The sequence below is a fragment of the Mesoplodon bidens genome, assembly GCF_964165515.1.
Source record: "Mesoplodon bidens genome assembly, chromosome: 13".
In the NCBI taxonomy this organism is placed as follows: Eukaryota; Metazoa; Chordata; class Mammalia; order Artiodactyla; family Ziphiidae; genus Mesoplodon; species Mesoplodon bidens.
Genome location: NC_138169.1, coordinates 40,258,468 through 40,284,014, shown reverse-complemented (window position 1 = coordinate 40,284,014; position 25,547 = coordinate 40,258,468). Strand labels below are relative to the sequence as shown.

At 40.6% G+C, this 25,547-nt stretch overlaps 1 protein-coding gene across 7 annotated transcripts in view; it reads left to right on the top strand.

The window, feature by feature from the left end:
* The first annotated feature begins 5,204 nt into the window (after nucleotides 1-5,204).
* TMEM241 (transmembrane protein 241) overlaps nucleotides 5,205-25,547 on the top strand; it is a 108,325-nt gene continuing 87,982 nt past the window's right edge. For all 7 annotated transcript variants that reach the window (XM_081252077.1, XM_081252079.1, XM_081252078.1 and 4 more), the window contains exons 1-3: nucleotides 5,205-5,330; nucleotides 8,164-8,210; nucleotides 14,709-14,786. In XM_081252077.1, coding sequence (XP_081108203.1) covers nucleotides 5,259-5,330; nucleotides 8,164-8,210; nucleotides 14,709-14,786 — 197 coding nt within the window. In that variant the 5' untranslated portion in view covers nucleotides 5,205-5,258. The remainder of the gene's footprint in view (nucleotides 5,331-8,163; nucleotides 8,211-14,708; nucleotides 14,787-25,547) is intronic.

Below are 25,547 nucleotides of genomic sequence, written 5' to 3'. Positions count from 1 at the left end.
TGCCATTTTCTTTCTTTCTTTTTTTTTTGGCCAAGCTGTGGGGCTTATGGGAGCTTAGTTCCCCAACCAGGGATTGAACCCAAGCCCTTGGCAGTGGAAGCCCAGACTGCTAACCACTGGACTGCTAGGGAATTCCCCATTGCCATTTTCTAATAACAAATATTTCGTTTTGTTCTCTTTACTGCACATTATTTTTTAAAAATTGATGTAATGTTCTGACTATAAAGGATAAACAAAAGGTGAATAATTTTTAATAAAATACATGTACTTGATTCCACTTAGATAAGGTATCCAAAATAGTAGAAAGAAAGTAGAATGGTGGTTCCCAGGAGCCGGGAGAGCAGGAAAAGAAGAGTTGTTCAGTGGGTATAGAACTTCAGTTTAGCAGGATGCAAAAGTTCGAGAAATCTGTTGTATAACAATGTGCATGTAATTAACACTGCTATACGCTTAAAAATGGTTAAAATGGTTATATAACAAATTATATGCTGTATATTTTTAATACAATAAAAATGTGAATTTGAATATGTAAGTATGTCTAAGAGTGCATTTCTTTTCATTTGGTTTGCTCAGGATTCACTGTATCTGAGGATTCATGCCTTACATTAGTTCTGGGGAAAAAATGCCTCTCACGTTCTATGTATTCTCTTTTTACTGAATTTTTTTTTTTTTTTTTTTGGCTGAGTCAGGTCTTAGTTATGGCATGTGGGCTCTCTTGTTGAGGCATTCAGACTCAGTAGTTGTGGTGCATGGGCTTAGTTGCTCCGTGGCATGTGGGATCTTAGTTCCCCGACTAGGGATTAAACCTGCGTCCCCTGCATTGGAAGGCAGGTTCTTTACCACTGGACCACCAGGGAAGTCCCTGAATTCATATTAAATAAAATTAGACCTGCTCATTCTGCCCACCATGACTCTTAACCACATTTTCATATTTTCCATATCTTTGTCTCTTTGTGCTGTGTGCTTTTTATTGAAGTAAAATACACATACAAAGTAATACATACACAGCTATATGAATATTGCAAAGTGAGCACATCATGGGACCATCGGGAAACAGAATAGTACCAGCACTCCAGAGATACCCCTCGTGGCCACTTCCAATCCTAGCACTCTCAAGGATTGTCATTATCCTCTTTCCCTTAGTTTTGAAGTTGGTGGTCTCCATGGGATGTGGTTTTGCTAGAGGTGTGTGTTTTTTCTTATAACATTTTTTTTTTTTTTTTTTTTTTTTTTTTTGCGGTACGCAGGCCTCTCACTGTTGTGGTGTCTCCTGTTGCGGAGCACAGGCTCCAGACGCTCAGGCTCAGCAGCCATGGCTCATGGGCCCAGCCGCTCCGCGGCATGTGGGATCCTCCCAGACCGGGGCACGAACCCGCGTCCCCTGCACCGGCAGGCGGACTCCCAACCACTGCGCCACCAGGGAAGCCCTAACATTTTTATTGAGGTATAATTCACATACCATATAATTCACCAATTTGCAGTGTACAATACAATGATTTTTTAGTATATTCACTAAGTTGTGCAACCATCAACACAGTCAATTTTAGAACATTTTCATCACCCCATAAAGAAACCCCACACCCATTAGCAGTCACTCTGCATTTCCCCTAGCCCCAGGCAACCACTATTCAATTTTCTGTTTCTATAGATTTGCCCACTCTGGCTATTTCTATAAATGGAATCACACAACATGTGGTCTTTTGTGACTGGCTTCTTTCACTTAGCATTTGAGATAATTTTTGTATGTTGTATGAGGTAGGGGTCCACCTTCATTCTTTTACATGTGGATATCCAGTTGTTCTGGAACTACTGGTTAAATTTGCTTCTTGGATTCTCTTGGTGCCCTTGTCAAAATTCAATTGGTCATAAGTGTGAGGAGTTACTTCTGGATCTCACTTCTATTCCATTGATCTATATATATATATTCTTATGCCAGTATCACACTGTCTTGACTACTGAGGTTTTGTAGTAATCTTTGAAATCAAGAACTATGAGTCCTTTAACTTTGTTTTTTTCAAGATTGTTTTATCTATAATGGGTCTCTTGAATTTCCATATGAATTTTAAGATCAGCTTATTAATTTCTACAGATAAACCAACTGGAATTTTGATGGGGTTTTGTGTTGAATTTGTAGATCAAATTGGGGAATATTGCCATTTTAACAGTATTAAGTCTTCTGATCCATGAGCATGGGGTATCTCTCTATTTATTTTGGTCTTCTTCAGTGTCCTTCAACAATGTTATGTAGTGTTCAGAGTATAAATTTTCACTTATTTTGCTAAATTTATTCCTAAATATTTTGTTCTTTTTGGTGCTATTTTTAATTAATTAATTAATTAATTAATTAATGAGGTCACAGCTGTGGGGCTTGCAGACTCTCAGTTCCCTGACCTGGGATTGAACCCGGGCCAGAGTAGTGAAAGTGCCGAATCCTAACCACTTGACCACCAGGGAACTCCCCTTTTTGGTGCTATTTTAAATGAAATTGTTTCATTAATTTCTTCTTCACATTGTTCATTGCAAGTGTATTGAAATACAGTTGACTTTTTGATCTTGTATCTTGCAAACTTTCTGAACTCATCTATTAGTTCTAATGGTATTTCTTTAGTGGATTCATTAAGATTTTCTGTATTCAAAATCCTGTCATCTGTAACAGAGATAGTTTTACTTTTTTTGCAATCTGGATGCCTTTAAAGTTTTTTTCTTGCCTTATTTTCCTGGATAGAGCCTCCAATACAACGTTGAATAGAAATGGCAAGAATGGTCATCCTTGTCTTGTTCCTGATCTTAGGGAGGAAAGCATTGTCTTTCATCATTAAGCATAATGTTAACTGTAGGTGACTTTTATTATGTTGAGGAAGTTCCCTTCCTTTTCTAATTTCTTTTATGTTTTTTAAAAATTTATTTATTCAATTATTTTTGGCTGCGTTGGGTCTTCGTTGCTGCACGCGCGGGCTTTCTCTAGTTGCGGCAAGCAGGGGCTGCTCTTCGTCGTGGTGCGCGGCCTTCTCATTACGGTGACTTCTCTTGCTGCGGAGCACAGGCTCTAGGCGTGAGGGCTTCAGTAGTTGTGGTGCGAGGGCTCAGTAGTTGCGGCACTCAGGCTCCGTAGTTGTGGCTCGTGGGCTCTAGAGCGCAGGCTCAGTAGTTGTGGTGCACGGGCTTAGTTGCTCCGCGGCATATGGAATCTTCCCGGACCAGGGCTTTAACCCGCGTCCCCTGCATTGGCAGGCGGATTCTTAACCACTGAGCCACCAGGGAAGCCCCTGTTTTTTTGGCCATGCCTTGCAACATGTAGGTGGGATCTTAGTTCCCTGATGAGGGATTGAACCCCATGCCCCCTGCAGTGACAGCACAGAGTCTTAACCACTGGACCGCCAGGGAAGTTCCTCTTTTTATGTTTTTGTTATGGAAGGGTGTTGAACTTTGTCAAATGCTTTATCTGTTTCTATCTGAGATGGTGATGTGGTTTTTGTCCTTTACTCTATTGATATGGTGTATTGCATTAATTGATTTTTGGATGTTAAAACAACCTTATTTCCTGGGATAAATTACATGTGGTCATGGTGTATACTCCTTTTTTATGTTGCTGGATTCCATTTGCTAGTGTTTTGTTGAGGATCTTTGCATCTATAGCCATAAGAGATATTGATATTCTTTTTTCCTAAGGGAAATTTAGGAAGTTTCAAAAAGTGTGCAGCCACTTCTGCTGTCTTTTGAGAATTGTCCATATGTGCTGTCAAAAAATTCATTATTAAAAAAGATTTGTGAGGGGAAAACCCCCACAAGTTATTGTTTAATCCAAGCTCCCTTCTTTGTTTATTCAAGAAACATTTTTTTGAGCACTTATCAGTCAATTTTCAAAAAGTAAATTAATGACTATGACCCTTCGGTCTCAAAGATCTCAATTAACAATACAACTAGTTAAATCTTTTTGTGTGAATAGAAGGTCTAACACAGTCTCATATATAGCAGCTTGTTGTTTAACAATGTAAGACCTGATAATTTCATTTTTATTCAGTATTAGTTTAGTTTGTTTTGTGGAACAGTATAATGCAGCTTTGGAAAAATCAATACTTCTGGTAAGGTCTACAGCACTTTTGCTACAAATGTCAACTTCTATTTGCATGGTTCTTTACTGTTCTGGTTGTTCCTGCTTGTTAAGCAAATTTTGTCAAAGAAAATAAATTAAGCAATAACTAGGAAATAATAAGGCCTGAATTGAATTTGTTCACCTCTTAAAAGAGTTCGGGGAAATCTCAAGTATATAACAACCGTTTATTTCAAGCAAATTCTATTGGGCAAAAATTTTCTTTGTAAGGACTGTTTAGCTCTGAAATAGGTTTTCTAAATATTGTCAAGGAAAAATAAATTTGTAGTTTATTTGTGTTTTATGTGGAGACAATATATCCAGTATTTTCTTGGATAATACAGTTTGATAAGCAATTTTACCTTGGGCATACAGATAAAAAAGAGTGAAGGCTTCCTGGTGCATGGGGTATTTCTAAAAATCTGTATGTTTCTATATGTGCGGACACTTGTACCTCTAGTTCCTGACAAAGTCCCTCAGTATGTTTCTGTGCATGTTTACTACTGTCTGCCCGAAGCCTAACTAGGTCACTTTTCCTCCCTAGAGACTAGAAATAGGGGCTGTGCTTGAAACTCTACTTCTGGAAGTATTTATTTTATGGAAATTTCAAAGCAATTGGATTGACTTCTCCTAAAGAAAAAACTACACTGATTATAGTTCCTGCCCCTTTTAAAATAACATTTGTTGTTAGCTTTTTTGTGTCGTTTGCAAAAGTAGTACAGACTCGATGAAGAAAATTGGGAAAATTCAGTAAAGCACAAACAACATTTTGCTCCCACCGCTTAGAGCTAGCTATGGGCATTTTTTCTTTAAATGCTAATGGACTGTTGTGAACTGTTCTGTCAGCTGCTTTTTTCCCCACTTCTACCATTTTCTACTTCTTTACAACGACTACTGTCCGCTCTTGCTCTACCGGCGGTCGCAGCCCTGGGGGACCTATTCCTCCCTCCGCTGTCCTGTGCAGCTGGGTGCCGCCCCGCCCACCGCGAGGATACAAGGCCGGCGAAGGCGCGGCCTCTTTAAGAGGCAGGCACCGGGGGCGGTCCCTGCGCGGATTGGCTGAGCTCGCAGCCACGTGGCGGTCCTAGCAGCGGCGGTGGCGGTGACCCGGCTCGCCCGGCGGCCGTGGGGCTCCTGCGGGTCCCCGGGAAGGGGCGCGAATTAACAGATGTGCATGAGGAGGTGCCTGGTCGGCCTCACGTTTTGTACCTGCTACCTGGCTTCTTACCTCACGAACAAGGTGAGGAGGGCGGGCGCGGGGTGCTGATGATTGCCCGTGGGGGATCTGAGCCCCTAAATCGTGTGTAGAACAAATGCTGCCTCCAGCTTTTTACCTGATTTGTACCTGATGACGATGGAGAAGAAAACGACTCTGTGTACGATGCTCTTTTAGAAATAAGATTTGTTGGACGGTACTGTCCCCATTTCTCGTCCGGTAATGCATTTTTTACATCTCCTGGGAAACTGGATTTTTTGACTGGTGAATTCCCAGGAGCTTAATTTTTGGATACGTGGACCACTTTTTAGGGAAAGAAAAAGCAATTGGCTCCTGTTCCCTCGAGGAGGAAGTGTAGGCGAAGAAATCATACACATCCTGCTTTCTCTTCTAAACATGCCCCTGCCCCAGAACCCCACAAGGTTCCAGAAACCTTTAAATAGAAGATATCAATCCATCTCCATCTCTGCCTCACACCACTGATTCTCTCAAACCTATTTTTTCTATGTCTCCATCCCAGGCACTTCCAGTATATTCAAGATTTTTTCATGGAATTATTTTAAAAAATAAGATGTAAACTTAATTTTGTTTAATATCATAGAACCCTTTTGATGAAGAGGCAGGAAAGCAGTGGTACCATGTTTTTGTTTTGTTAGGAGGGAGAAGCTGGCCTTGGATTTGGTACCATGCAGGGAAATGTTGGATCCCTGTGGGCTAGGGTGGGGCATCACCCCCTGTCCTGGACTCCAGGGTGGACACCAAGCCAAAGTGGCAATAGGGAGCTCAGGACCACCTTCCCCCACTGTAAGGTCTTGACTGCTCTCTCCCCACTCCCTCTTGAGAATAAAACCCTCTTGCTGTCTGGAAAAGAACTATTAGCAAATAGCGATAAATGAGCATTTGTTATAGTCATGAACATTGTTGAGGATGATGTAGGTCATGGCCCACATGCTCAATCCTTTCTCTGTCTCAGTTTTACAAAGAAAATATCATGGAAAAGTGGAGGGGAACAAACTGAATTGTATGAGTAAATAGACTTCAGAGAAGAATGAAGGTCCATTTCTAGGAAACACAGACCAGAGCACAGATAGTTAACCATAATTGTGGCATTTAGGAGCGCATACAAGGGGAATTACGTGTTGATTAATCCATGGGGGAAAAAATATAAATGTAAACTTGCCCAACACCAGTCTATTGCGCTTTTCAGAACATGTGAAGTATCAGTAGAACCCTTGCTTAAAGCCATTTAATGGTTTTTAGGCTTTTAAAAAATTCTTAAAGTGTTCAGTCATAGAAAAAAATAGAGAAAGATACCCAGAAGGATAAAATACAGTTCTCCCATTCATAGTGTGCTGTAAATTTGGTTAAAAGACATAATAGAAATACAAGTTGACCTTAGCTGAGTTGGCTTTAAACAAATCCTTAAAAAACACACCTAAAAATGTAATATACCTAAGAAGAATTAGTTAGAAAAAAAAAATCCTAAGGGGCTTCCCTGGTGGTGCAGTGGTTGAGAGTCCGCCTGCCGATGCAGGGGACGCGGTTCCGGGAAGATCCCTCATGCCGCGGAGCTGCTGGGCCCGTGAGCCATGGCCGCTGAGTCTGCGCGTCCGGAGCCTGTGCTCCGCAACGGGAGAGGCCATAACAGTGAGAGGCCCGCGTACCACAAAAAACCCCCCTAAAAACCGTAGCTTCCATTTGGGCTTCCCTGGTGGCGCAGTGGTTGAGAGTCCGCCTGCCGATGAGGGGGACGCGGGTTCGTGCCCCGGTCCGGGAGGATCCCACATGCCGCGGAGCAGCTGGGCCCGTGAGCCATGGCCGCTGGGCCTGCGCGTCCGGAGCCTGTGCTCCGCAGCGGGAGAGGCCACAGCAGTGCGAGGCCCGCGTACGGCAAAAAAAAAAAAAAAAAATCCTAAGAATGCAAAAACCAAACAAAACCCTAAAAATGGAAGGAAAACAAAGGAAAGAATGAACAGGATGCAGTTCTTACTTGAAGAGAAACACAGAAGGCGGTGGATTTTTAGGTAAACTGGGCAGTAGATAAAGTGGATACCCTGAGAAAACAGACAGTGTCCAGGGGTTTGTCCGGTTTTCTCTGGAGTTGCCGCAGTTATAACATGGCACTTCCGGGGTCTGGGACGATGCTGAGGGGGTCAGATGTCCACAATATCTGGCCCAGCTGCTGTGTGTTCCACTTTGTTGCATCCCCAACTGAGAGATGGTCAGGCTTCTGGTGACCCTGGGGAAAGCAAGTTCCCCCTCTCTCTTTTTTTCTTTTTTAATTTTATTGGAGTATAGTTAATTTACAATGTTGTGTTAGTTCAAGTGTACAGCAAAGTGACTCAGTTATACATATATTCATTCTTTTTCAGATTTTTTTCTTGTATAGGTTATCACAGAATATTGAGTAGAGTTCCCTGTGCTATACAGTAGGTCCTTGCTGGTTATCTATCTTATGTATAGTAGGGTATGTATGTTAATACCAAGCCCTGATTTATCTCTCCCCGCAACATTCCCTTTTGGTAACCATAAGTTTGTTTTCGATATCTGTAAGTCTGTTTCTGTTTTGTAAGTAAGTTCATTTGTATCACTTAAAAAAAAAATTAGATTCCACATGTGAGTGAGAGCTATGATATTTGTCTTTCTCTCTCTGACTTACTTCACTTAGTCCCTCTCTTTAGTATGAATTGGAAGGTCATTTTTTTTTCCCAGTGTGTGATTTTTGGGGGAGGAATAAAAAAAGCATTTTTGAAACTTGAATATACTTATGTTTCTTTAGTAGGGATTTCTTTGATTATATGGTCTATCAATTCTCTATAATTTGAAAATGTCCATTAATTTGGTATTTGTTTTTCAGTATGTCCTGTCTGTCTTGAAATTTACCTACCCTACATTATTCCAAGGGTGAGTATCTTTTATGCACTTTATATACATTTGTAGGAAATGTCCAACCAGCATCATTAATGTTCTTCAAAATATATTTAATGACTGCATAGATTTTTTCATTAGATAGACATACTGTAATTTATTTAGTCATTCTATTAATGGCATTTGAATGGTGTCCCATTTTGGGGGTATAAACACAGCAATGCTCTCAGACATTTTTTGCATTCAAATCTGCCAAATTTCTAACTATTTCTTTGGAATAGATTCCTATATAAGAAATTTAGATTAAAGAACATGAACTTCTTTAGTAGTGCTTGAATATTAAAAAATTCTTTTCCAGAATATTTTTACCAATTTACATTGTAACCCAGCCTGTGTATGAAAGTTTCTATGATATTGTACTCAAACCATGACTGTTACTTTTCCCCTCTTTCTGCTGATTTCATGAGCAAAAAATGGTATCATATTATTTTGTCTTATCATTTCTTAGATTATTCATGAAATTGGACAGTTTTCTTATGTTATCCACTTGTATCTCTTTTTTTAGTGTCTATTTGTGCCTTTTACCCTTTTATTTTTTCTTTTTTTAACCCTTTTATTTTTACTAGGGTTTTAGTATTTTTTTATTATTTAATGAATTCTTCATATTTAAAGGATGTCAACCACTTTTCTATCATATTTATTGGAATTTCTTTTTTTTTCAATTTTTTCTTTGCTATTTCATTTTGTTTATAATTACCTTGATTATTTAGTTTTTTTAAGTGACATCATAGAGAATTCATCGTTTGAACATACGAATGAAGTAGTAGAGAGAAACACAGATGAATCCAGTGTGTGATCTTGTGACTGAGAGATGCTATTATTAGGAAGAAGATAGAAAATGATGTAGAGTCAGGTCAACAGTCTAGAGAAATGGTAGAGGCAGCATGGAGTGCTCTGGCGTTCACATTTCCCCTTCTCACCTCAAACCTCCACCCCTCCCCCATCTTTTAAAAAAATATATTTTAGCTTTAAATTGATCGTTTCTTTTGTGATAGCTACCATTGCTTTTATGTTTATTCTTCTCTATCACAAGATCATATAGATATTCACCTATAAGTCATTAAAGCTTTTTCCAATTCTTAATTATGATCCGTTTAGTTTAGTGTATGGTGCAATGTGAAGAAATCATTCCTCCCTTAATGGTTTTTTATTTATACTAGCCCCACTTATTATATTTTATTGTATAATCCTTCCTTTTGCCTTTGGGTCATTAGTATCATATGTAAAGTCATTTTTCTAGGGTCTATTTTTGAGCACTTATTTGTCAGTTTTTATGGAAAGGGGCTAGTGGTAAATTGTTTTCATTATTATAGCATTTAAATATGTGGCAGAGCACGCCATCCCTCTTCTCTTTTTCCTTTTTTTTTACGTATCACACAGTTGCACACGGAAAAGCAGGGATAGAGATCTTAATATCAATCAAAGTTGAATTCAGGACAAAAACATTAAGCAAATGAAGAAAGCTGGGTTAACAATGCTAAAGCAATGCAGTTCAAAATGAAAAGGCACATTATAATGCCGGAGCATGCAGTTCAAAGTGAAAATAAAACAGTGATGAATATCTATCAACCAAACAACAGGGCATCGTCATTTGTCAAATAAAAACAGCAGGAATACCAGGGATAAATAGGAACATACTAGTGATAGGAGACAAATTTACTACTATTTTTCCATGACAGATCAATTGGACCAACAAAACACTAGAACATATATATTTATTTGATAAATAATACAATTAATAGATAAATATCAAACTCTGTATCTTGAAAATAGAGATTATGCTCCCCTTTCGAATGCCCATGGAATATTCACCATGAATAAAACATCAATTTTTTTTTTTTTTTTTTTGCGGTATGCGGGCCTCCCACTGTTGTGGCCTCTCCCGTTGTGGAGCACAGGCTCCGGACGCGCAGGCTCAGTGGCCATGACTCACGGGCCTAGCCGCTCCGCGGCATGTGGGATCTTCCTGGACTGGGACACGAACCCGTGTCCCCTGCATTGGCAGGCGGACTCTCAACCGCTGCACCACCAGGGAAGCCCCATCAATTATTTTTAAAAAATATAAAGCAGTTATACAATCCCAGTGCACTAAAACCAGATGTTTATATCAAAAACAAAAATCCCTACCTACAAAGGGCTCTTGAACATATAAAAGATATTCTTCATTCATAAGAAAATATAACTTTAAACTGTATTGAGTTATATTTTTACCAACAAGATTTGCAAAATAAAACTTCAAAATTTGATAACGTAGCATTGATGAGGATGTAGAAAGCAGGTGCTCTCATATATTGATCATGGGTGGCAAACTGGTACAATATCTATGGTTGGCACTTTGGCAGAATATAGCAATAGTTTGAATCCTTCAATCCAGCAATTCCACTTCCAGTAATTTACCTGAGAGGGTTACTTGCATTTATGTAAATGAAATATGTACAAAGATATACATGTGAAACATTGCAGCTGTTTGTGACAGAGAGCATTTTTATTTTCTGAATTTTATTTTATTTATTTTTTATACAGCAGGTTCTTATTAGTTATCCATTTTATACATATCAGTGTATACATGTCAATCCCAATCTCCCAATTCATCCCCCCCTCCCCTGCCGCTTTCCCCACGTGGTGGCCACACGTTTGTTCTCTACATCTGTGTCTCTATTTCTGCCTTACAAACTGGTTCATCTGTACCATTTTTCTAGATTCCACATATATGCGTTAATATATGATATTTGTTTATCTCTTTCTGACTTACTTCACTCTGTATGACAGTCTCTAGGTCCATCCACGAGAGAGCATTTTTTTAATAATGACTTTTTTTTTCAATAGTTATTTATTTGGCTGTGTCAGGTCTTAGTCGCGGGTCTTAGTTCCCCCTCAGCATGTGGGATCTTCGTTCCCCAACCAGGGATTGAGCCTTTGTCCCCTGCATTGGAAGGCGGATTCTTAACCACTGACTACCAGGGACGTCCCAGAGAGCATTTTTAAACAACCTAATTTTCATCTATACAGAACCAATTAAATAAATTATATTGTATTCCTAATGGAATACTATTCAAATGTTAAAAAATAAGGAAGCTCTTGTGTATTGACAAGGAAAGGTCTTCAAGATTCACTTAATGGAGAACAAAAGCAAGTCTATAACAGTATAGTACATTACCATCAAGTAGAAATGTGTGTATGTTTTCCTTATTTAAAAAAAGATGATGACACTAGTAAGAGTGGTTACGTTAGGAAACCACTAAGGTGGTGGACAGGGAAGTGCAGATAGTGGACAGAGAAGGGGAGAAGACTTTTCACCACTTTTTTATGCTTTTGAATTTTTGTTCTTTATATTATCACCGATATGTTATTTCAGATGAACTCTAGAATTACTTCGTCGTTTCTCCATAATATTTCACAGCAAAACTTAAAAAAATATATCATCCATGATCGTGTATATTTCAGTCAATAAAGCTGGGATATTGTTTCCTCATTTTCTTTTCTTTTCATTTAATTTTATTTATTTATTATTTTTGGCTGCACTGGGTCTTCGTTGCTGCACGCGGGCTTTCTCTAGTTGCCGTGAGCGGGGGCTCCTCTTCATTGTGGTGTGCGGGCTTCTCATGGCAGTGACTTCTCTTGTTGCGGTGCTTGGGCTCTAGGCACGTGGGCTTCAGTAGTTGTGGCTTGCAGGCTCTAGAGCACAGGCTCAGTAGCTGTAGCGCACGGGCTTAGTTGCTCCACGGCATGTGGGATCTTCCCGGACCAAGGCTCGAACCTGTGTCCCCTGCATTAGCAGGCGGATTCTTAACCACTGCGCCACCAGGGAAGTCCCTGTTTTCTCATTTTCTGATTCTGATTGTCCTTTCACTTCTCTCCGGGTAGAGGGACTTAAGGAGGTTAGTGGGAAAATTGCCTTTTCCCCTTCTTCTCTGTAGATATCAGACTGAATGCACCTCCCCTGATAGAATGTAAGGTCTACAAATGCAAGAATTAAACAAAAAAAAATCCATTTTGTCACTGGCGTATCCCTGATGCCTAGAACCACGCCAGGTACACAGGAGGCACATAGTAGGACAGAATAACTCATTCTAAGAAAATTGATCACGTGCATATGCCAGTCACTGTTTTAGACACTTGGACTACTTCAGTGAAGGAAAGAAAAATCCCTGCCCTCCTAGAGCCTGCTCATTTCTTCTTCAGTTTACCTGCGGTGAATGGTACCTTCTCTCCAGTTGCCCTACTCAGAAACCTGTGTTATCCTTGATTTCTTTGTCTCCTTCACCGCAACGTCTAATCAACAACTAGGACCTCTAAACATCTATAGAACCTGTCCACCTTCTTCATCACCTCTTCCTGGGCCACTGTCATCTCTCAAATCACCCTAACAACTCCTAACTTGCTTCCTGGGCCCTGGTCTTGCTTCTCTCAGCAAACATTCTCTCCCTTGTAAAGGGACAGAGCTTTCCCCAAGGTAAATGTGGCAGTGTCGCCCCTGTGCTGCAGACCCTTCAGGGGGTCCCCAGTTTGAAGCCCCAGCTCGTTGACGATTGACATGGCCCTTCATGACCAGCCCCCGCCTTGAGTACTCACATGCTAAGGTCAGGCCAATTGAACCTCTCTAAGAAGCTTTGCTGGAGCCATTGTCTCTCTTACCTGTGGGCCCTGGTCCATTCTGGGCCTCCCGCTTTGAACAGGCTTCAGGCTTTTGCTTGAATTTACTTCCTCTAGGAAGAGTCACCCAACCCCCTAGACTGGATTAACTGCCTCTGCTAGGGTGTTTTGTGCTACTTGGTACTCTTCCCATTAGGACTGTATCACAGTTTATTGTAATTATTGGTTAATTAGCTTCCTTCCCTCGAGACCAGAGTTTCTCGGCCTCAGCACCATTGGTATTTTGCACTGGATAACTCTGTTGTGGAGGGCTGTCCAGCACGTTGTAAGGTGTGGGGCAGCATCCTGGCTTCTATTCATCAGGTGCCAGTAGCAACCCTTCCCCCATCCCCCGTTGTGACAACCAAAAATGTCTCCAAATGTCCCCTGGAGGGGAAGATCCACATGATTGAGATCCACTGCTCTAGACCAAGCTGTTGGAGGACACCACGCATAACTGTCCACTCCACCTGGCGGTGTCATTGAAGTCTTCACAAGGGAGACGTAACACCTGGATCTTACAGGATGAGCAGGCGTCCACCAACACGGAGGAGAAGGGAAGACGTTATGGGTCACGAGGGCCGCATGTGCAAACTCTAAAAAGTATGAAATGGCCTGGCACATTACCTAGGCTATGGCCTGTTCGGTGTGGCTGGAATGTGGCTGCCACTGGCAGATGGACAGGAGCTGACCCTGGAGAGGGGCAGCTGCAAGTCCTGGAAGGCTTCTATGTCACAGGCAAGTGACTTTGTTCTGTAGACCAGGGGTTCTCCAGTGTCGTGTCCCAACACACGGGTGTGCTGTAATAACCTCCGAGGTAGGTGTCTCAAGTCATAACTAAAAATAAGGTTTTGAAATTTATGAATGACTCACCAAAAATAGAGTAAAAGCAATTAGTGTGGAATAGGATACAGTTATGCCTGTAGTACTGGTCACTCATTTGGCATTTTGCTGTGCTTTCTGCAGTGGGAGAGGGAGGGGTGTTTATCTTGTCACCTGTGCTCCCCCTAAACTCTGCACGTGAGGAAATGTGTCTCACGTGAGCTTCATGACCCCGAGTGTGTTGCAGCAGAAAAGAGGCTGAGGGCTGCTGCCTACAGCACCAGGAAGAATCAGCCATTTTTAAAACAAGCGAGGGGCACAATTAGGTTTGCATTTTAGAACAAACCCTTTGGCTGCAGGATGGAGAATGGATGGTGCAGGGCAACCCTGGAGAGAGGGGGACCGGTTAGGGAACTGATGCTATGGTCCAGGTGTGGGATGATGAGAGTCTGAATTAAGCAGATGGATGGAGGGGAAGGCTTCGGGTTTCAGAGAGGTTATGGGGATAAAGTCAATAGGATTTTGTAAGTTGTTGAGGGAGGTGACGACAGAGGAGGGCTGGGATGACATCTAGGTTTCTGGTTTGGCTAATTAGGGATAGTAGGAGAATGACCAGGATGGGGAGAGGGAAGTTCAAGGTAATGTTTTAGGCATGTTATCATCGGGAGCTTGTGGGGTATCAGGGTGGCCATATCCTCGTGAGAAGGGGGATATGGGAATCATTAGTGCAGAGGTCATAGAGAAGTGGTGGCTGTGGGTGAGATTGTTCGGGAAAAGTCTAGAATAAGAAGAGGAGAACATCAGCGTCAGCACTGAATGGTACAGCAGGACTCAGGGAATAGTAGAGGTTGAGAAGGATGGGTCTGAGAATTGGGATGATAATTTGGAGAAAGTGGGAGAAAGGAGTTGTAAGAAGGATCACATGTGTATATTTGTGTCACTCGACAGATCTGCTGGGGGTGGATGGCATTTGAGACCATGGCACTCTGTTAAATTCACATTGGCCCTTATCCTTTTCAGGTGGCAGACATTAATTGGTGGACTTTTGCTTCATGTGTCATGGAAACTGGGCTGGGCGGAGATCAACAGCAGTTCAAGGTAGGACCGCCTCTTCTGTGGTTGATTCATGACTCATACCCAGCTTCCTTGTGTATTATTTAACTTCTTCTGGTGTTACATTGGGAAACACGGGTGTTTATTTGAGTTGTATGATCTCTTAATTCCCTTCTAATCTTGAGATTAAATGATTTTGTAATCAAATAGAGCTCAAGTAGTGTTTTCCTGGTTAATAATGCCACTCTTTTAATATCAAAATAAATTGAGATATACAATTTATAATACTATATTAATTTGGCTTTGTTTTAGATCATAGGACTGCTCTGAATAAGTTATTAAATCAGCTTTAAATTTGGGGGGTAAATTTTTAATTTTGAAATTATTTCCTGCTTACAGAAAAGTTAGAAATAGTACAAAGAAGTCCCATATCCTTTACTCAGATTCCCCAATTATTATTTCACCTTGCTTCTCTTATCAGTTTCACTTGACATATACATACATATTTGTATATATGTAATTTTTTTCTGAATTATTTGAAGGTAAGTTGCAGATTTTTTTTTTACTTCTGAATTGTTGAGCATGTACCTCCTAAGAGCAAGGATGTTCTCTTACAGGACTACAGTAGTTATCAAAGTGAGGAAGTTAACATTGATGCAATACTATTATCTCATGTATAGACCGATTCATATTTTGCCAGTTTTCTCAGTAATATTCTTTATAGCCCTCTCCACAAAAATTTGATCCAGGGTCCGATTCAAATCACACATTATTGTTATGATCCTATTAAGACCGCTTTTCAAATAGATTTAGAAGAAATGTCAAAGACAATGACATTTTTCAACCAAAATTGTAATCCGAATTGGCTGTTCAGTCCTGCCTCACCCAAATAAACCCTCAGATTCTTTGAGAACATCATGCCTTGCCTGAAATCATGCACAAAATGAAAAGAAAATGAAGTCAAGGTTTACATGAATAAAGTAAACAACCCAACTGAATGATCAGGCCACATCATTTGCCTCGTGGTCCAAGTTATCTGCCCAACTTCTCCATGAATTAGATTAACTGCTTCATTGCTAAGTCATCCCTTGGCTTGGCACTCTGGAGAAGCTTTGAGAATGAGTCCAGTATAAATATTAATAATTTTGGCTTCTTCTGAAAATATTTAACTGGAGAGCAAAACACTGGTATGATGAAGTTTGACAAGGGAGAGGCCCTGGGAACTCAGGTGTGGATTAATTTCCCTGACCCTATTACATCACAGTCCATATTCTGAAAGACTATCACACACAAGATGCTTAACTAATCCAAAGGAGTAGTTCATTAAGTCATAATTTTACATTTCCATGGTAGAGCGTCCTCCACTTGATAAAACCCCAAAATATAAAATTTGGGGATTTTATATGTGATATTAAGCACAGGTCTTACTTTACACCCCATTGTTATGGTGGATAGTTCAAAGAGAATGGGTCTTCATTTAAACGAATAGGAGCCCTGAATTCACAAGGACTGTGATAGTTCTAAGATTTAGTTTTAAGATTTAGTTAAATGATGAAGCATTTTGGCTCCAAGTAGTTGAATGTATTCCTCCACAGAAGCAAGAGATTGGACTAGAATCAGGGAATTGGCCTCCAGATTTTGCACTGGGGTCCACCGGTGCTGATCAACATAGATCTTCCTCTTTTACAGTGTTCCTGACTATGATTATCTTATAACTTCTGATGTGAATTATTTACTTGTGCATAATGGTCATTTAAACATTACCTTAGGGAATTCTTTGGTGGTCCAGTGGTTGGGATTCCGTGCTTTCCCTGCCCAGGGCCTGGGTTCGATCCCTAGTCGGGGAACTAGGATCCCACAGGCTGTGTGGTGTGGCCAAAAAAAAAAAAAAAAAATTAAAATTAAATAAACATTACCTTAGTCATATTTCCTTAAAAGCGATGCCATTGTTCATACTCAAACATTTTTTTGTATGTAAAATATACATAACATAAATTTTACCATTTTCAAACAATTTTTTTTCAATGATTATCATATATATTAAATATTCAACCAGTAAAGACATTTTTACAAGCAGAAACAAGAAAAGCATATCTTAACACTTAAGTTATAAACTTTGTAAAAATTTCCTATAAAAAATGCATGAGTATCAATTACTTAAGGATAGATTTTTTTTTACATCTTCATTGGAGTATAATTGCTTCACAATGGTGTGTTGATTTCTGCTTTATAACAAAGTGAATCAGTTATACATATACATATGTTCCCATATCTCTTCCCTCTTGCATACCCCTCTCTCCCACACCCGCATCCCACCCCTCTAGGTGGTCACAAAGCACCAAGCTGATCTCCCTGTGCTATGTGGCTGCTTCCCACTAGCTATCTATTTTACGTCAAACAATTTTTAAGTGTACAATTCAGTGGCATTAAGTACATTCACAATGTTATGCAACCATTACCACCATCCATTTCCAGACCTTTTCACCATTCTAAACAGAAACTCTGTACCCATTAAACAATAGCTCCCCCTTTTTCCTTCCACCCCCCCCCCCCGCCCAGGCCCCTGGTAAAGCTCTGTTCTACATTGTCTCTATGAATTTACCTATTCTAGGTACCTCCTTTAAATGGAATCATACAGTATTTGTCCTTTTGTGACTGGCTTATTTCACTTGGCATAATGTCTGCAAGCTTCATCTGTGTTGAAGCATGTGTGAGGATTTCCTTCCTTTTTAAGGCTGCATAATATTCCATTGTGTGTATAGAGCACATTTTGTTTATATACTGCATTTTGTTTATCCATTCATCCATTGATGGAATTCTTTATATTTTTATTGCTTTTTTTGGAGGGGGGTAGAGGGGATGACTAGTAGAACTGGGTGAAGTCAAAGATTCTCAAGATGCTTTTCCTGGAAGAAGTGGTCCTTGACAGAGAAGGATCCACTAGACACTGCTGTCCCTTTAACTTGCATGATGCTAGGTGCCACCCATCTCAGGAGAGCCATAATCGTATCCCTTTTTGGTCCCCTTGCTAAATCTCCCAGAGACTTTTTCACCTCTATCCCCTGGACTTCCTTAGGTGGTTTCAGAGCCACGCACACATGATGTCAGCTCAGTTACGCTTCTCGTCAGAGATTCTAGTGTCTTAGTTTGTAGTGGGTCTTGTGGTTAATAACTGCTGTTACAGCTCAGGATTTCCAGTTACCATGGGCCCTGGGCAAAAGGGTGTTAGCAGGTAGCAAGCAGCAAGGACCCAGCTCCAGTGCTCCTTTGTGTGTGCCCGGGCTGGGTTTGTGTTTGCTGTGGCTGCTGTTTCCTACTGGGCTTGATTTTCCAATGATGTCATTAGAGAACCAAAGCCCAGCTTTGCTGTGTGACTGTGTACTTGTGCAGAGATAGCAGAGGTTGGGCTCTACTAAAAATGGAAACAACAGGTGGAAGACAGTTTGGAGTCCCTGATGGCATGATGGAATGTCATCATGGAGTTATAGTGATGGGGCTGGAGGGTGGGCCCCAAATTGGTCCTTAATAGCATATGCCATAGAGAGCTCATTTAGACTGTCCTTGTAGCCTGGAGCACAGCAGCAGAATCCCAGATTCCCTTGCAAACAAGTCGCAGACCCTGGCACCATGTTTCTTACATTGCAAAGAGGCCATACCTGCTGTGTTTGTCAGCCTCTGGCCACATCATGTATTGACTCCACCCAGTGATCTGATGGAATCATTCTTCTCCCAGGATGTTTGCCTGGCAGCCAATTGTTATCACTGGGTGTTGGATGATGCCCTGGAAACCTCTGTCTTGGGAAAGATAGCACTGGTTTTCAGTCACAAGCTTGTCATTATGTGGTGGCAACTGTTGTAGCCAAGACTTTGCAGAGCATTGAAGTGATTTTTCTAGCAGATGTTGGAAGTCCTGTGCTGAAAGCTTTTTGTATTTCTAAAACATGATCCTAAACGAACACTGTGACCTGTTTCAGCTGACTGGAAGTCTGGTAGCACAGTGAAACTGTGTCACTCTGTTAGATTCTAGAACCATCGCTGAGGACTGACTCAGGCATGATTTCATTGGAGTCTTTAGATGCTATCTCCTGGCTCCTATATTACCAGGCTGCAGTTTAAATAAAAACATTTTGAAAGTAATCTTTAACCTACATGCCACTTTTTGTCCACTATGCATATGAGAGTAAAATTTTGATTCTCAAGATTTTCAAGTATGAGAAATTCTAAGTTAAAAAAACCTATGCCATAATACCTTTGTGACCAGAGATTTCTAATAGATAAAGAAGCCCTCACACCATAATTTTACATTAAGAGTCTTTGCTGGGGAAGCATAACGAATATCTTTGATAAAACCTCCAAATTAACTCAGCCTTCTCCCTAAAGAAATGAATAGTGAGACAATCAGGGTCGAGATTGTACTTCTTTTTAATTATTGATTATTTATTGTTTTTTAAGTGAGCTAGCCCACCTTTATGAAAGCTACTGGTGGTTGGAATTTCCCAAATCATGTTGTAATGTATTGATATTTCATTTTGAGTGACTCTTTTAGTTTTCTAAAAAGTCATCTCTGCTCATAGAGGAAAGTTAGCACTCAAATTCAAGTATTTTTGATATTCTTCCCAGTTGTTTTTTCTCCAGAGGAATGCTTTACATATATACATACGTTGAAATTACTTTTTGGGGATAATACAGTGAACTTTCAAAACTTCCTCAGGAAACATGCTTAGAGCCACCAAAAGGATAAAATATTGAATAAAAGCTGATTGGTGTTGGTGTGGTGATTGGGCTGGTACCTGGGGGGAGTCCAGGAGGCCAGCGATGGCAAAAGGACAGGAGTTTCTGAAGTATCAGCTTTATTGAAGTGTCACTCGCAAATAAAATTTTAAGATGTTTAAAGTGTACAATGTGGTGATTTACTGTATGTATACATTGTGAAAGATTCTCACCATCTAGTTAATGAACACATCCAGCACCTCACATATTTATCTTTTTTTTTTTTTTTTTTTTTTTTTTTTTTTGCGGTACGCGGGCCTCTCACTGTTGTGGCCTCTCCCGTTGTGGAGCACAGGCTCCAGATGCGCAGGCTCAGCGGCCATGGCTCACGGGCCCAGCCGTTCCGCGGCATGTGGGATCTTCCCGGACCGGGGCACGAACCCGCATCTCCTGCATCGGCAAGTGGACTGTCAACCACTGCGCCACCAGGGAAGCTCTTTTTTGTTTTTTTTTTAGTGAGAACATTTAAGTTCTAGTCTCTTAGCAAATTTCAGTTATACAGTACAATGTGATCAATTGTAGTCAACATGTTATACATTCGATCCTCATAGGATACGTTATTCATCATTCATGAGTAATCAATATACATTATTCATCTTGCAGCCGAAAGTTTGTGCCCTTTTACCAAACTCTCCCTGTTCCCCTCACCTCCCAGTCCCTGACAACCAGTTTTCTACTCTCTGTTTCTATAAGTTTGACTTTTAAAAAAAAGATTCCATGTATAAGTGATGCCATGCAGTGTTTGTCTTTCTCGGGATGGGATATTTTGACCTTTGACACCTGCAGGTCATGCCCACGCCACTCAGTGCATAAGAATCTGCTGAACTCACGATTTGTCATAGATACACCACGTGTGGAAGTCACTCTGAGTCCATATAACCCTTTCTGGCCTCTTAAGTCCATGGTGTGAAATGTAAACCTCCCCAGACTGAGATCAAAGGAGTTATGTCTTGCACATTAGCTTGGATTTGCAGTCCCTCGTGGACTGTGCATGGGCAAGGTGCTTGTACTGGGTTTTCTTTCTTTCTTACATCTATTAGAGATGAGATATGTGCCTCTTCTATCCTGCCTCACTTATTATTCGGGGACCTGGGTCGCCTATATTTCTTTTTTTTTTTTCTTTTTTGGACTATATTTCTTAGTACCGACTAATCTGTTCTGTGCCATGCCTGCCATCTATCTCCTAAGGCTCACTTAACTGCACATCCAGCCTTGGTCCTCCCAGGGGAGGGGTGAGGCGCCCAAGGGTACCACCACTCGAAAGTTCCAGACGTTGGGACCCAAGCTGCCTTACTCTAAATCAGCGGTCAGCAAACAAGAGCCAGAAAGTAAATGTTTTAGGCTCTGTGGGCCATGCAGTCTCTGTCACAACTACTCAAATCTGTTGTAGTGGGAAAGCAGCCATGACAACGTAAACGGATGGGTGTGGCTGTGTGCCAATAAAATGCTATTTTCCGCAACAGGCAGCAGGCGGGATTTGGCCCGCGGGGCCCTTGTTTGCTGCCTCCCGGCTCTAAGCTATCCTCTCTGAGAAAGGGTGTCATCACAGGGTTCTTGGGTCCAAGTAATATTAGGGCTGGACAAGGGAGTGTGGCCCTCTGTGAGTCAGGGAGAGAGTAAGGAATGAAGGAGAAAGGTCTAAGAATAGGAGGAAACAGTGGGAAAAGGGAGTAAGACACTTTGAGGACTATATTCACCTGGAATGGACCAAAAAGATGAAATTAGGTGTCTTCTATAAGTAGGAAGTTAATGTATGCAGAAGTCCTTTTGAATTGTAAAGCAAATACTGATTTTACAGTTATAAGGTGTGTTACTGTTTTAGGCAGTGCCAATCAATAGTCAACACATCAACTCTGGTATCTTGGTCAGGTGTTATATTCATGTTTGGAAACTGCTTTGAGGTCACTAGGTGTCAGTGTAATGCAGAGAATTTTTAAGAATTCAGCTCAAGGATCCCACCAGGCTCCCCTGAACAGATAAACGAAGTGTTTTCAGGGAGCAGATGTTCCCTCAATAATGCATGCTCTATTTGAAAAACAAATGATTTAATTTAATTAGCCTTCATTTCAATAGCAACAGTTTTATGATTCATGCCAACAGACTATTGTTAGCTTCTTGTAAAATGCTTTATTCATCAGGGTTCTTAGGGACAGTAGAGCGTGCAAAAGCAGAAAAGAAAAAGTACACGATGCAAACAAGATGCAGCATTTGTGCTTATAACTCACGTAGGAAAAATTGTGTATCACCACTATTTTCAAAGCAGACCCTGTAGCAAATAGTCCTTCAATAGAGTACAGCCTGCAGTCTTTCCCCCAAGGAGTTCCTGTGAGATCACACACACACACACACACACACACACACACACACACACACACACACACACACACACACACACACACACACACACACACACACACACACACACACACACACACACACACACACACACACACACACACACACACACACACACACACACACACACACACACACACACACACCGGCGCAGCACTCTGTCAGGACCTCCTTAGGATTTAATCCCATCTTGCGTCAGCACAGAAGGCCCAGATGGTGCCACCTGGAGAGGAGGTGCCTTAATAGATGTGCCTCGTTTGTTCCTAATGCGCAGGCTGTTGGGTGTCTCAGAATCATGCAGTGTTAGAGCCGCCAAAGCGCGTCTCAGCCAGCTCAGGCTGCTGTCACTAAAGACCACGGACTGGGAGGCTTAAACAGCAGACATGTGTTTCTCACAGTTCTGGAGGCTGGAAGTCCAAGATCAGGGTGCCAGTCTGGTTGGTTTCTGTTGAGGGTTTCTTGTGGGTTTACAGATGTCTGCTTTGTTCCTGCATCTTTACATGGTGGTAGTGTGTGTGTGGGGGAGAGAGAGCGGGGGGGAGAGAGAGAGAGAGAGATGGAGAGAGGAGGAATGCTCTCTTGTGTCTCTTCTTACAAGGGCACTAATCCCATCATGAGGGCTCCATCCTCATGACCTGATTACCTCCCAAGGGCCCCACCTCCAAATACTGTCATACTAGGGGTTAGGGTTGCAACATACGAATCTTGGGAGGACATAAACATGCAGATTATAGCAGAGAATGAGTCAGTATAACATCTCTGGAAGGCAATTTTGTAACCAGTTACAAACTTTAACGTGTGTATCTTTGAACAGCAATTCCACTTCAGGAAATGTATTCTGAATATTGTGAAAACATCATAAATATGAGCAGAGAATATATTCAAGGATAATCATTACTGTGTTAGAATAGTAAAAACCTAAGATAAGCTTAAATGTCCAGCAGTAGCCTGGTATTCAAGTATTAATAAATTGGGGATGACTTTTTTGACATGGAAAGATGTTAAGCAGGTTATAAAACAACCTGTGCAATTGGATCCCATTTTTGTTGAAATGTTCATCATATATGTGCATATGGATGCTGTTTGGAAGGAGATGTAACAAGGTATTAACAGTGGTTATCTTTGGGTAGTAGGATTGTGATTATAATGTTTTTCTTGATAATCTGTGTTTTCAAAATTTTCTAACATGGAAGGTACCACTTTTTAATAAGAAAAAGAGATAAATTATTATAGGAAACAAAATAACTGCCTCCATTTCAAGTTTCTAAGTTCACGTCTATTGAAGAAAAACATGTTTGTTTTTTAATGCAGTTGTTTTTTTGTTGTCACAGTTATAGGCTACAACATTATCGTTACAAATGTTTATTGAATTTGAAATCCTTAGGATTCTCGCATTGGGGCCATTTCAAACAGGCAGATGGCAGGATATGAAACTTTTTGCTTGCATCCCTGCCTTTGACAACTGAGTAGCTGTAAGCGCCAGCAATTCTGTTCAGGGCAAAGTCTCTGAAGCACTTGAGAAAAGCAGAGGAAGAAATGTGAATTAGAGTCATGACTGCAGTTTCCTGTTGTATCTTGCTGCTTTGTACCAAACTTTGTACCAAACAAAAGAGAAGGGAAAACTTTTTAAGTTACAAAAATAATACATGGTGATTCATTCAGTAAGTATTTGAGTTCTACTATATATGCCAGGTATTGTGTTAGGTGTAAGGGGTGCATAATGAACGAAACAGACAAAAATCCTTGCCCTCATAGAGCTACATTCTAATTGATGCAGACAGACAAGAAACAACTAAAAATGAAAGTGGATGATGCAATAGGTGTAGAGAAAAATAGAGCTGGGTAAGTGGATAATGTGTATGTCTGTGTGCCTGAGTATGGGCCAGTGGATGGGGGGGGTTGTTATTTTATATAGGGTGGGTAAGAAGGACTCATGGATAAGATGACTTTTGAGCAGAGATTTGAATACGTGAAGGAGTGAACCATGCAGGTATCTGGAGGGGGAGGGCTCCAGGCTGAAGAATGTTTGATGATCAACAATGAGGTCAGAAGCAGTTTTATTCCACTTGTAAATGGAAACATCACTGTAGATATCTTTAAATACCTCAACAACAATAATAATAAATAATAAAGTGTAGTCAAGTAGTATATATGTAGCCTCCAGAAAGGTATCAGTTTATATCCCACAGCAGTATATGAAGGCATTAATTTTATGACCCCCTGTATAAGATACCATTTTTTAAAAATTGCTAGCTTCTTGGGCAAAACTTGGTATATCATTGTTTTATTTTAAAGTTCTTTTAGTATTAGGGCAGTTGAATAACTTTTCACATGTTTATTGGCCATTTGTGTTTCTTGTGTGTATGTGTATGTGTATGAGAGAGAGACACACACACACGCACACATACACAGACAGACAGGAAAAGGAGAGAGAAAATTACCTATTTCTGTCCTTTGAATGTTTTTCTTTTTTCTTTTGGGGAGTTGGTTTTTTTCTTATTGATTTGTAAACACTCATTATACATCAAGGATATTAAACTCCAACCTGTTTTATATGTTACCAGTGTTTTTCCTGGTTTGCTAATCATCTTTTCATTTTCTTTATGGTGTTTTGGCGATCTTATGGCCATCTTAGGTGGATCTGTCAGTCTTTCCTAGTGGCATCTGAACTTGGAGTTATGTGTGGAAAAGCCAGAAGGAGAACATTTATTGAGTGTTGTTGTTTTCAATGTGCCACGTACTACCCCAAGTGCTGCGTATTCATTCTTTTAGCTAATTGTCTCAATAGCCTTCTGAGCATTATTATCACCATTTTATAAATGTAAAACTGAGCTCTCACTGCAAACTAGCTTTAGAGTTGGGATATAAATCAACTAGCTTTAGAGTTGGATATAAATCTTCTAAATAGGAAGGTTTGCCTGACCACATTCTTTCTACTGCACAGAGCCTCCTGCTCTGTACTTGTGCATCCTTCCTACTCCCACCTCTAGATAACCTAGATGACTCCTAGATGATCCCAGCCCTAGATGCCCTGACCTAGAAGAAAGGGCACAGCCCAGGGACATGTGTGAAGTTTGTCCATCCCTCAGAGCTGTTGGTTAAAGTTTTCAGCTAACTGCTGGAACATTCCTTGGGAGTGAAGAGAGCTAATTATAATTTCCAAAGATTTGAGCAACCATGTGAATAAGATTATACTGTCCAGTGCCCAGAACCAGGTACAGTTTCCATCACTTATTGCTATATCTCCTGAGGAAAGAATCCTCAGTTTTAGCAGACGTAACTAGGATGTAAAAATTAGTTTCCTTTCTTTCTGAAGAAAGGATTTTAAAGAAATACTTCAAGAGATGGCAAAAACACAAAGAAGCACCGCCCTTGTAGCTGATACTCACCTTGTTTCCACACTGCCTGGAAGAGTATGGAAAATTCAGTCATCATGAATTTTATCTGCCCCAGTAGCTGTTGAAAGATCTGGCCACTCCATGTTGTAAGATCACACTTACAGTCGTGGAAACCCTGGAAGCCAGAGGTCCAAATTCTAATTCCTGTGTATATTTTTTCTGGTTGAAGTTCTTCCTTTTTTTTTTTTTTTTTAACAACAAAAAGAAACTTATCCTCTATTGAGAGAAAAATTCTACTCTAGTAGTAAGATATAGAGGAAAATTTAGTCAGACCTTGTGCTAT